Source organism: Colius striatus, chromosome 25 (assembly GCF_028858725.1).
Source record: "Colius striatus isolate bColStr4 chromosome 25, bColStr4.1.hap1, whole genome shotgun sequence".
Classification (NCBI taxonomy): domain Eukaryota; kingdom Metazoa; phylum Chordata; class Aves; order Coliiformes; family Coliidae; genus Colius; species Colius striatus.
The window spans coordinates 3,602,826-3,615,264 of NC_084783.1; the positions used below are offsets into that span (position 1 = coordinate 3,602,826).

The 12,439-nt window shown below is 62.7% G+C and overlaps 1 protein-coding gene across 1 annotated transcript; it reads left to right on the forward strand.

Moving 5' to 3' along the window:
• The first annotated feature begins 2,895 nt into the window (after positions 1-2,895).
• TMEM161A (transmembrane protein 161A) lies at positions 2,896-9,752 on the forward strand. Its single transcript, XM_062014967.1, has 12 exons — positions 2,896-2,948; positions 4,163-4,266; positions 4,359-4,439; positions 5,144-5,241; positions 5,345-5,501; positions 6,277-6,428; positions 6,509-6,569; positions 6,663-6,806; positions 7,013-7,126; positions 8,404-8,578; positions 8,659-8,755; positions 8,950-9,752. The coding sequence occupies exons 1-12, from the start codon at positions 2,946-2,948 to the stop codon at positions 9,195-9,197; spliced, it is 1,434 nt and encodes a 477-aa protein (XP_061870951.1). The 5' UTR covers positions 2,896-2,945; the 3' UTR covers positions 9,198-9,752.
• The last annotated feature ends 2,687 nt before the right edge of the window (positions 9,753-12,439 follow it).

The window sequence follows — 12,439 nt, forward strand, 5'->3', positions numbered from 1 at the left end:
CCTGGATGCTCCAGCTGGTACCACTGCTCCTAGGTCTCCCTCCAGCACTGCCTGGATGCTCCAACTGGTACCACTGCTCCTGGCTCTCCCTCCAGCACTGCCTGGATGCTCCAGCTGGTACCACTGCTCCTGGCTCTCCCTCCAGCACTGCCTGGATGCTCCAGCTGGTACCACTGCTCCTGGCTCTCCCTCCAGCACTGCCTGGATGCTCCAACTGGTACCACTACTCCTGGGTCTCCCTCCAGCACTGCCTGGATGCTCCAGCTGGTACCACTGCTCCTGGCTCTCCCTCCAGCACTGCCTGGATGCTCCAGCTGGTACCACTGCTCCTGGCTCTCCCTCCAGCCCTCATTTTTCAGTCTTTTAGTCAAAAAACCACAAGCAGGAGTCCTGCAGCTCCACAAGCAGCCAGGAAACGATGCTCAGCATCACCACAGAGGCTGCTGACTCGGGTTGCTCGCTCAGCATCGGGATGCCAGAGCCTCAGAGCCGCATCCCACCGGGGGGCTCCCGCTGCTCATCCCTTCCCCAGGCAGAGCCACGTCCAACCAGCGCTACTGGTGACCAGTTAAACACAGCCTGGCTGCCTTGGGGCTGGACCAGCTCCCCTGTGGGTGCATCTTGAGGGATCTCCTGGCTGAAATCTTTACCTCCGACCTCCTCCTTTCCCTTTTCTCCCTCCCTCCCCCCGCACGCGCCCGCCCGCCGCCAGCGACCCAGACGCCCAAATATTGAGCTATACATTAAATGACCCTGGGGGGAAGGAAAAAAGGGGGGGGGGGGGAAGGAGGCAAGAGCATGTTTGGAAGGGAACGTGGCAGTTTGTTATGCTAACCGAGGGGGGCTCAGCTCAGGGGACATGTCGGAGAGGTCTGAAGAGCAAGGAGTTCACAGGCCCTCTCCTTTTGTCATGCTAAAAGTGCAACACAGAAAATATATACAGGCAGCTGCTCAATGGAGCGTGAAATACAAGTGATTTCTCCCGGAGCCCCGGGTAATGCGATGCAGCCCCGGACAATGCCCGAGCCGCCCGCCGCTGCCTTTGTGCGAGATGGGAAACTTAGGGATGGGGTGTGTGTGGAGGGGGGGTGAAGGTTGGGGTGGGAGAGGGGTTGGGGGGTATAAATCGGCTCCCGAAGTGCCAAAGCAGCTGCCCCCAGCGTCCCAAGGAGGTGGGAAGTTGGGCATCGTGCCCAGGGGGCATTAGGATGGGGGGGTGGGTGGGAGCTGGGCTGTGGGTGGGTTGTGGGTTGGTGGGTGTGATGTGGGTGCAAAAACAGCCCAATGTCCCCCCATCTCGCCCACACGGTGTATGTGGGGGCTGTGCTGGGCCTGACACCCCCTCATTGAGTCCAAGGCCGGGGTACCCCGTTAATTCAACGACTTTACAGCAGCTCCCGTTGCAGGAGCTCCCTTTGCTGATGCTAATTCAGACACTTTGGGTGTAAAATCAATCCTCAAAGGGGCTTTTGTGTCCTGGGGCGGGGTGGCCGGGCTGGGGATGCTCCCAGCATCCCTTTTCCACCTTCTCCTCTTGTTTTTGTGTCCCGGTGGAGCTGAGAGCTGAGGCTCTGCCTTAGTTTCAGTGCTCGTACAGACCCTGCAGCCAGAGCTGCTCCCTGATGCCAGGGCTGGGGAGGGGGCAGCTGGGGGTTCGGGGGACCAGGGCACAGGCTGTGATCAGACAGCAAAGGTGATGGAGCAGGATGCTTCCCCCAGCCCCGGCTTGGGGGCATCTGGCAGCCAGGACCGGGTCACTTTGGGGGAGCTGGGAAGGTTTTCTGGCACCACAGCCCTCGAGCTCTCCTCTGCGGCGGCTCCCGGCTGAGGCTGGCACAGGGGGGCACACCGGGGGCTGCATGCCCAGGCTGCCCTGTGGGGGATGCTGAGCAGGATGGGGGGAGGTGGCACCCCCCGGCCGTGGGTACCCCCACCCGCGGGGGCTGTGCGGGCACGGCACGAGGCGACATCTAGTGGGAAGCGTTTCTTGTCGCCTGGGAGATCGATGGCCACGGCAGCCCCACGGGGCCACCAGCACCCTGCCTGGACCAGCACCCCTGGGCTCCAACCGTCAGAGTGCTCCTTGCAGGGAGAGGCTGTTGCAGCCTGAATGAACCCGAGTTCAGCTGGAATACCTGCAGACTCCTGCCGTGATGGGGGTGTTGGCACCAAGGTGGGCTCTAAAACACCTTCCCCATCCTCAGCCCAGGGGGGCTGCACCCAGCAGCCTCTGCTCTGCCTTCACCTCCCCCAGTGCTCCCTGGGAGACGCATCTGGGCAGCAGTGGGGGGATAAATACAGGAGAGGAGCCTGTTCATGAACACTTGGGCAAAAGGACAGGGCAGGTGAGATGGTCACAGCCTGCTCTGTGGCATCGTCACTGCTCTGGGCAGGGCAGTGGGGAGGGGAAGGTCCCAGCTCAGCCAGCCCTGGCCCAAGGCAGAGTAGGATGGTGAAGCCGCAGGGAATGGAGTTGCTACCACCCCAGCGCCTGTGCCCTCCTTTGCCCCCAAAACACAGTGCCCGGGGGCTGCATGCAGGGATGGGGACTGCAGAGCCTCAGCCTGAAAGTGCCCTCAGGTGCAAATGCACAGCTGCAGGTGTGCACATACACACAGAGGAGGTGCCGCCACGCACGTGTGTGGTTTATTACGCATGTGTGTGTGATTTATTACGCATACGTGTACGATAAACGTGTATTTGTTGTCACACGTCAGTCGCGGCGGGGCCGGGGCTCGAACCCGCGACCCCGAGGCCGCGCGGGGACCACAACTCCCAGGAGGTAGCGCCCGCGGAACCTGCCGCCGCGCAGGACCCGCCCCCGCCCAGTGCCGCCTTTCCATTGGTGGAGAAGCTGCCAATCAAGAGGAGAGAGGCAGCGGATTGGCTGGCGGGGGCAGCGGCGGCGGGTGGGTTTCCTGCGGCCGCCTTTGAGCTGACCCGGCATGGTGAGCGCGGCCCGGGGTCCTGCTCGGCGCTGGGGGGGACGCGGGCTCCGGGGGGTCTGGCTGGGGGGTGCATGGCCGGGAGGTGCCGGGGGGTGCAGAGCCAGGCTGCCCGGGGGGTGCATGGCCGGGGGGTCCTGGGGGTTTCAGAGCCAGGCTACCCGGGGAGTTCAGAGCCAGGCTGCCCGGGGGGTGCATGGCCGGGGGGTCCTGGGGGGTGCATGGCTGGGGGGTCCCGGGGGGTTCAGAGCCAGGCTGCCCAGGGGGTGCATGGCCGGGAGGTCCCGGGGGGTGCAGAGCCAGGCTGCCCGGGGGGTGCATGCCCAAGGGGGGTGCATGGCCAGGGGGTCCCGGGGGGTGCATGGCCGGGGTGTCCTGGGGGTTTCAGAGCCAGGCTGCACCGAGGGGTGCATGGCCGGGGGAGTGCATGGCCGGGGGGTCTCGGGGGGTGCAGAACCAGGCTGCCCGGGGGGTTCAGAGCCAGGCTGCCCGGGGGGTGCATGGCCGGGAGGTCCCGGGGGGTGCAGAGCCAGGCTGCCCGGGGGGTGCATGGCCAGGGGGTCCCGGGAGGTGCAGAGCCAGGCTGCCCGGGGGGTGCATGGCTGGGGGGTCCCGGGGGGTGCATGGCCGGGGGGTCCCGGGGAGTGCAGAGCCAGGCTGCCTGGGGAGTGCATGGCCGGGCTGCCCGGGGGGTGCATGCCCAGGGGAGTGCATGGCCAGGGGGTCCCGGGGGGTGCATGGCTGGGGAGTCCCGGGGGGTTCAGAGCCAGGCTACCCGGGGGGTGCATAGCCAGGGGGTCCCGGGAGGTGCAGAACCAGGCTGCCCCGGGGGGTGCATGGCCGGGGGGTCCCGGGGGGTTCAGAGCCAGGCTGCCTGGGGGGTGCAGAGCCAGGCTGCCCGGGGGGGTGCATGGCTGGGGGGTCCCGGGGGGTTCAGAGCCAGGCTGCCTGGGGGGTTCAGAGCCAGGCTGCCTGGGGGGTGCATGGCCAGGTGGTGCCGGGGGGTGCATGGCTGGGGGTCCCGGGGGGCACATGGCCAGGGGGTCCCAGGCTGGGCTGGGGGGTTGCACACGTGGGGTGGGGGGCACGGCGAGGCCGCCCCATGGCAGGGACGGGGGAAGCAGCCAGCTCCGCTGCTGCAGGCGGGTTTGGGGGTGTGTCTGGGGGAGTCTCCCCGTGTCCCCCGGGGCCGGGCTCAGCCCCCGCGGGCGTTGCAGGCGGTGATGGGGGTGCAGGTGGTGCTGAGCCTGCTGGCAGCCAGCCTCATGCAGAGGATGGCCCCACACTGCTCCTTCGCTCGCTGGCTGCTCTGCAACGGCAGGTACGTGACCAAAAACCTCCCTGACCTCGTCCCCCTGGGGCCTGGAAGGGGGAAACCACGCAGGGCTGAGCTCTGGCTGCTCCCTTCCACAGCCTGTTCCGCTACAAACACCCCTCGGACGAGGAGCTCTGTGCCCTGGCAGGGAAGCAGCGGCCCAAGGCCAAGCGGGACAGGTCAGCTCTGCACGTGGCAGGGACTTGGAAAGGAGGGAGGTTGTGTTTTGGTGCTGCCAGGAGTCACCCCCTGGGCAGTGGCAGCCTTGGCTGAGTGTGGAGGAGCCCCAGGCTGAGGATGTGCCTGGTGAGGGGGTTTCAGCACAGGGGACACTTGTGGCAGCACTTGTTTGTGTTGGCTCCAGTGCCAGGACAAGGGGTGATGGGATGGAGCTGGAGCACAAACAGTTCCACTGAAACATAAGGAAAAGCTGTTTCAGTGTTTGAGTGAGGGAGCCCTGGCCCAGGCTGCCCAGGGAGGTTCTTTAGGAGGTTCCCAAACCCATCTGGACATATTCCTGTGCCCCCTGACCATGAGGAACCTGCTTTAGGGCTGGAGGAGCTCTAAAGGTTCCTTCCAATCCTCCCCCATTGTGTGATTCTCTGGTTCCACTGGCACAGGAAGAGAAAGTCCTTTGGTGCTGAGGTGAGGGAGCCCTGGCCCAGGCTGCCCAGGGAGGGTGTGGAGGCTCCTCTCTGGAGGTTTCCAACCCCAGCTGGACCCATCCCTGTGTGACCTGACCTAGGTGGGAGCTGCTTTAGCTGTGGAGTTGGACTGGATGAGCTCTGCAGGGCCCTTCCCACCCCCACCATGCTGGGATTCTATGACACAAGGGCTGTGGCAGCTCTTTGCCTGCTGTCCCCAGCTTGGCTTTCCCTTGCAGGAGAGTGAATGGTGTGACAGATGACAAACCCATCTCTGTACCCCGAGACATCGACCTGCACCTGGACACCAGCCCCATCACCACTGTGGATGCTCTTGGTAACCCCCTGGGCACCCACCACTCCCTCTGCATGCAGGGGCCAGCCCTGCCCTGCCCTGCCCTGGCCCCACAGCACAGTGACACGTGCCACTGTCACCCCAGTGCTGAGATATTTCCTGGAGTACCAGTGGTTTGTGGATTTTGCTGTCTATGCCACGGCTGTGTACATCTTCACTGAGGGCTACTACTGCCTGGTGGACCCCCAGAAGGAGACAAACCTCGGGGTGCTCTGGTGCCTGCTGACAGTTGTGTTCTCTGTGTATCCTTCTGACAGCTTTTGGGGGTCCAGGCTGCTGGTGGGGAAGAGAGGGGAACCCCCCACCTGTGGTTTTTTACCCTATTAAAAGCCAGCTGAAGAGGAAAACTTACATTGATGGGTTTGTAAACCACTCAGTGAGGAGCTTAAAGGACAGGGAGAGAGTTCAGGGCAGGGATACAGAGATGCTGGAGTGGAGCATCTGCCTTGTGATGAAAGGCTGAGGGAGCTGGGGCTCTGCAGCTTGGAGAAGAGACTGAGGGGTGATCTCATTCATGGTTACAAATGCATCAAGGGTGGGTGTGAGGAGGCTGGAGCCAGGCTGTGCTCAGGGATGGCCAATGACAGGACAAGGGCCAACAGGCACAAGCTGGAACAGAAGAGGTTCCAGAGGAACACAAGGAGGAATTTGTTCCCTGCTGAGGTGAGGGAGCACTGGCAGGGGCTGCCCAGATGGGCTGTGGAGGCTCCTTCTCTGGAGACATCCCAACCCAGCTGGATGAGTTCCTGTGTGCCCTGCTCTAGGTGGTGCTGCTCTGGCAGGGGGTTGCACTGGCTGAGCTTTCCAGCTCCATTCCAACCCATGTTGAGGTCCCATTCTGTGACTCTGAGCTCTGAAGGTGCCCAATGACACCCATCCTGCAGAGGTGGTGGCACTGGCCTAACGATGTGGATGCTTTATGATGTGCTAATGAGCTGGGGGGGGTGGTCCCACTGGCACTGGGAGGGATTGGTCCTGAAGCCCCCAGTTTCCTTGATGGCCACCCCTCACCCACAGCAAGGTTTTCTTCATGGTGATGTGCCATTACTTCCACTCAGAGGAGGGAGGGGAGCGCTCTGTCTGCCTCACCTTCGCCTTCTTCTTCCTCCTCCTCGCCATGGTGACCCTGGTCATCCGTGAGGACTACCTGGAGTTTGGCCTCGAGTCTGGTGGGTGAGGGGGAGCTTGTGGGGAAGAAAGGGGAAGGGCTGGTGGTCCTTGGGATGCTCACAGGGGTCTCTCCCCACAGGGCTGGCTGGTGTCAGCAGCAACCTGGAGAGCATCCTGAAGCAGCGGGGCTGGGAGTGGACGTGAGCTGCCAACTGGGCACGGAGGGAAACGGGCTGCCAGGGGGTGGGGACCCCTCAGGGACTCACTACTCTGTTGCTTTTCTCTCTCTGCAGGCTGCCCCTTGCCAAATTGGCCTTCAAGCTGGGGCTGGTGGCCCTGTGCTCCTTCCTGGGCGCCTGCCTGACGTTCCCAGGGCTGCGGCTGGCACAGACACACCTGGACGCGCTGCGCTTGGCAGCCCACAGACCCCTGACCCAGTTGGGTGCCATCTGTGGGTGGGGAAGGAGATGAGGGGGTGGCTCAGAGCTGCCATCTCAGGGGCTGGGATCCCCCTGGCTCCAGGAGGTTGGGTGGTGGGAGAGGGTGAAGGGGGATGGGGGAGACGTGGTGTGTGCTGGTGGAGGGAGGGATGGGGCTGCAGGGGGCTGCAGGGGTGGGGGTGTCTCTGACAGCTCTGCCACAGGGTCCTGCTCCATGTGAGTTTCCTGGCACCTGTCCTGGTGGTGGTGATGTGGATCAAGCCCATCTCCAGGGATTTCCTGCTCCACGCTCCCATGGGCAAGCACACAGTGCAGCTGTGAGTCTGAGCCAGCGTCCTCAGGGGAAACTGAGGCACGGCTGCACCACTCTGTGTGGGTGTGTGTGGGTGTGTGTAGGTGTATGTGTGTGTGTGGGTGTGTGTGTAGGTGTATGTGGGTGTGTGGGTGTGTGTGTAGGTGTATGTGGGTGTGTGTGTGGGTGTGTGTGTGTGGGTGTGTGTGTGGGTGTGTGTGTGTGGGTGTGTGTATGGGTGTGTGTGGGTGTGTAGGGGTGTGTGGGTGTGTGTGTGGGTGTGTGTATGGGTGTGTGTGGGTGTGTAGGGGTGTGTGGGTGTGTGTGTGGGTGTGTGTATGGGTGTGTGGGTGTGTGGGTGTGTTTGGGTGTGTGGGGGTGTGTGTGTGGGGGTGGGTGTGTGTGTGTGGGTGTGTGTAGGGGGGGTGTGTGGGTGTGTGGGGGTGGGTGTGTGTGGGTGTGTGTGGGTGTGTGTGTAGGGGGGTGTGTGTGTGTCTGTGTGTGTGTGTCTGTGTGTCTGTGTGGGGGTGTGTGTGTGTGTCTGTGTGTGGGTGTGTGTGTGGGTGTGTGGGTATGTGTGTGTGTCTGTGTGTGTGTGTGGGGGTGTGTGTGTGTGTGTGGGTGTGTGTGTGGGTATGTGTGTGTGTGTGGGTGTCTGTGTGTGTGTGTGGGGGGGGTGTGTGTGGGTGTGTGGGTGTGTGGGTATGTGTGTGTGTGTGTGTTGGGGGGTGTGTGTGTGTCTGGGGGGGTGTGTGTGTGGGTGTGTGGGTGTGTGTGGGTGTGTGTGTGGGTGTGTGTGTGGGTGTGTGTGTGGGTGTGGGTGTCTGTGTGTGTGGGTGTGTGTGTGTGGGTGTGTGTGGGTGTCTGTGTGTGTGTGTGTGGGGGGTGTGTGTGTGTGTGTGGGTGTGTGTGTAGGGGTGTGTGTGTGTGTCTGTGTGTGTGGGGGGGGGGTGTGTGTGTGAGTGAGTGTGTGTGTGGGTGTGTGTGGGTGTGTGTGTGTGTCTGTGTGTGTGTGTGGGGGGGTGTGTGTGTGTGTGGGTGTGTGGGTATGTGTGTGTGTGTGTGGGTGTGTGTGTGTGTTGGGGTGTGTGTGTGTGTCTGGGGGGGTGTGTGTGTGTGTCTGGGGGGGTGTGTGTGTGGGTATGTGTGTGTGTGTGGGTGTGTGTGTGGGTGTGGGTGTCTGTGTGTGTGGGTGTGTGTGTGTGGGTGTGTGTGGGTGTGTGTATGTCCCAACACCCCCAGGGACACCCAGGGGGTTCTGGAGCCTGACATGTCCCTGACAGCCCCCTCCTCCCGCCCCAGCCTGTCAGACTCTGCCTACAGCAGCGCTCGCCTCTGGGCCATCGCCGGCCTGTGCCTGCTGCGCCTCGGCCTCACCCGCCATCACCTCCAGGCCTACCTGGGCCTGGCCCAGCGCTGGGTGCAGCACATGAAGAGGGGAGCTGGGCGCATCCCAGGCCTGGAGATCCAGCGGCAGGTGAGGCCAGGGGCTGGGCTGGGCTGGGGGAGGGGGCTGTGCCCCTCCTGAGCCCCCTCCTCAGCCCCCACGGCCCACAGGTCACCAGGATCTACTGCTACGTGTCCGTGGTCAGCCTGCAGTACCTGGGGCCCGTCATCCTCACCCTCCACCTCACCCTGCTGCTCAAGACTCTGGGTAAGGGGCACAGGGCTGGCACAGGGGGGCTCAGGAGGGGCAGGGTGAGACCTGCACCCCATCAAGCCCCCAGTTGCCAGCGTCCCCAGAGCTGCTTTGCAGGTGGCACCAAGCTCGTGGCCGCAGGCAGCGTGGCGTGGGGATGGGGCAGAGGAGCGACACCCCTCTGCAGAGCTGTCCCCTCTGTCCCACAGGACACTACTCCTGGGGGCTGTACCCAGAGCCCTCTCTCCCTTCAGCCACAGCCCTGCCCCGTGCTGGGGGGCAGGAGGGGCAGGACGTGCGTGTCGCCGTGGAGCAGGTCACGGGCGTCCTGGGCAGCATCTTCACTCCCCTCTTCCTCCGTGGACTCTTTGCCTTCCTCACCTGGTGGGTGGCTGCCTGCCAGGTCGTTACCAGCCTCTTTGGTCTCTATTACCACCAGTACCTGGCAGCCTCCTGACTCCAAGGATGTGCCTCAGGTGGTGCTCAGCTGCTGGTTCCCTCCCTCCCGCCTGGGTCGCTTCCCCGCCTCTGCCCGTGCTGGTGGCACACGTGGGCACACACAGGGGGATGCTTCTGCCCCCAGCTCTTGGCACAAGGGCTTTTCTGCAGCCAGGCCAGCCTGAGCATCCCTTGCTCCAGCTGCTGGTCACCACTGTGCCTGCTCCTGCCTGCCTGATGCTGTGATTGCCTCAGGGACGGTGGTTCCTGCCAGCCCTGGGCAGAGGCCTCGCTGGGCATCACCCATGGCACAGGAGAGGCATCACCCATGGCACGGGGGAGGCTTCAGCAGCAGCTTGACTTTGGCAGCAAGGACTTTGGGCTTTGCTCTGCCAAGTGTTTGCCTCCACTGGCTGAGGGTGAGTGTGTGTGTGTAGGGTCACTGCTCTGGCCAGCCAGGTTGGAGCTCCTTTGAGGGGAGGGGGGGTCATCCCTTTGCTTTGTGTGAAATCCTCAGGCCCAGCAGCCTCAGCTGTTGGCTGTGTTAGAAATAAATAAGGAACCTCAGAGGTTGCCAGTCCAAAAGCTGCTGCTTTGTTTGCACTTGAAGCCCCACAAGCAGGGCAGGGGGTGAGCAACAACCCCCCCCCTCTCCCCATCCACCTGCAGCGAGGGGCAGAGGCTGATCTGTGGCACAGACCCTGCTGCTTGGTCTCATCACACACAGGGAGGAGACTTCACCTTCACCTTCCTTCCCTGGGCATGGGGAGGGCATCCCTGCAGGTGCTGCCCAGCCCAGCAGTGCCTGGGGGAGGGCACAGGGCACACAGTCACTCCTCTGTCTCAGCTCTGCTTGTCCCCAGCACATGATGGGTGCTGGTGCAGCTGCATGGAAAAGGATTCGCAGCTTGGAGCTGCTGAGAGAAAGGGAGAGGGGCTCTCACCCTATTTGATAGCCTTGTAATGACCTGAATTGCATCCTGCTGAGGGCTCAGAGGGGAAGGCAGCTCTTTAGCTGGTGTTACCTGCTGTGCCTGCTCCCTGAGTACCCAGCCTCTGGATGCAGCAAAAGCCCCTTCTGCATGAAACCATGGGGAAATTCCCCTTCTGCAAAAGAGCTGGGGAAAGCAGAGCAGCAGCACCCAGCAGCAGCAGCACCCAGCAGCACCACCAAGCACCCAGCAGCAGCACCCAGCACCCAGGGCCAGGAGGAATTTGGCTGCAGCACAGACAGCAGGTGGAAGCGATTCCCTGGCTGCAGAGGGGCTGCTCCCTCCCAGCTCCCTCCTCCCAGCTCCCTCCTGCCTCTGCACATTCAAAGCTGCTCCCACTGCCTTGATGGCTCATTTATCTAATTTTCCTTAAGCCTGTGGAGGAAGCAGCCCCAGGGGCTGAGCTGGCAGGGAAGCCTTTCCAGGCAGGGAGGCCGGTTGCTAGGGCCTGGGGTTGTGCTGCATTCAGACATGCAGACAGTTCCTCCCCTGAGATCTGCCCAGACGTGACCCTCTCAGGCAGGGACAATGACTGATAGACTAGCCAAGAGCAGGAGACAGATCCACAGGCACTGAAATTGGGCCACATCAAATAAAATGAAAGAGCTCCCCCATCTTCTCCCCAGAAGTCTGGTGGGTTTTCTACTCTGTTTTTGCTTTCTCTAGGCCAGGAGAGATGCTGCTGGGCACTGCTGAGTGATGTTGGGCTCTGCTGAGTGCTGCTGGGCTCTGCTGAGTGCTGCTGGGCTCTGCTGAGTGATGCTGGGCTCTGCTGAGTGCTGCTGGGCACTGCTGAGTGCTGCTGGGCTCTGCTGAGTGATGTTGGGCTCTGCTGAGAGCTGCTGGGCACTGCTGAGTGATGCTGGGCTCTGCTGAGTGGTGCTGCTGGGTTCTGCTGAGTGATGCTGGGCTCTGCTGAGTGATGCTGGGCTCTGCTGAGTGGTACTGCTGGGCTCTGCTGAGTGCTGCTGGGCTCTGCTGAGAGCTGCTGAGCTCTGCTGAGTGCTGCTGGGCTCTGCTGAGTGCTGCTGGGCTCTGCTGAGAGATGCTGAGAGCTGCTGGGCTCTGCTGAGTGCTGCTGAGAGATGCTGAGAGCTGCTGGGCTCTGCTGAGTGCTGCTGGGCTCTGCTGAGAGATGCTGAGTGCTGCTGGGCTCTGCTGAGTGCTGCTGAGAGATGCTGAGTGATGCTGGGCTCTGCTGAGTGCTGCTGGGCTCTGCTGAGAGATGCTGAGAGCTGCTGGGCTCTGCTGAGAGATGCTGAGAGCTGCTGGGCTCTGCTGAGTGCTGCTGGGCTCTGCTGAGAGATGCTGAGAGCTGCTGGGCTCTGCTGGGCTCTGCTGAGAGATGCTGAGTGCTGCTGGGCTCTGCTGAGAGCTGCTGTGCTGGGCTCTGCTGAGATGCTGAGAGCTGCTGGGCTCTGCTGAGAGATGCTGAGTGCTGCTGGGCTCTGCTGAGTGCTGCTGAGAGATGCTGAGAGCTGCTGGGCTCTGCTGAGTGCTGCTGGGCTCTGCTGAGAGATGCTGAGAGCTGCTGGGCTCTGCTGGGCTCTGCTGAGAGATGCTGAGTGCTGCTGGGCTCTGCTGAGAGCTGCTGTGCTGGGCTCTGCTGAGATGCTGAGAGCTGCTGGGCTCTGCTGAGAGATGCTGAGTGCTGCTGGGCTCTGCTGAGAGCTGCTGGGCTCTGCTGATAGATGCTGAGAGCTGCTGGGCTCTGCTGAGTGCTGCTGGGCTCTGCTGAGAGCTGCTGTGCTGGGCTCTGCTGAGAGCTGCTGTGCTGGGCTCTGCTGAGAGCTGCTGCTGGGCTCTGCTGAGAGCTGCTGTGCTGGGCTCTGCTGAGAGGTGCTGCTGGGCTCTGCAGAGGGCCACACTCAGGCTCAGGGCAGAGGGGAGCAGCTGGCACCCTGAGCTGATGCTGCAGAGGCTTTGCTGGCACCAGGCTTCACACTGGCACCAGGAGTCCCTGCTCTGCCCTGCATGTGGCCTCCCCTGGCTCACACCCTACCTTTGCAACTACCTCAGGAAGCTACTGGCTGGGGAGAGGGCCTGGCAGGGAGGGGAGCAGCAAGCCCTGCCTTCCCAGCCCTCACCCATCCTGCAGAGCTTGGCACAGCAGGAAATGGCTCATCAGAGCCTGGCTGGTAGCCCAAAGCAGCACAGGGCACACACTGAGCCAGAAAGCCAAAGGCAGGGCTGTAGCCTCAGCTGGCAGGGGAAGAGGTGGACAGGGACCTTCTCCTGTTCTGCCACAGGCTTCCCTCAGGGTTTAGTG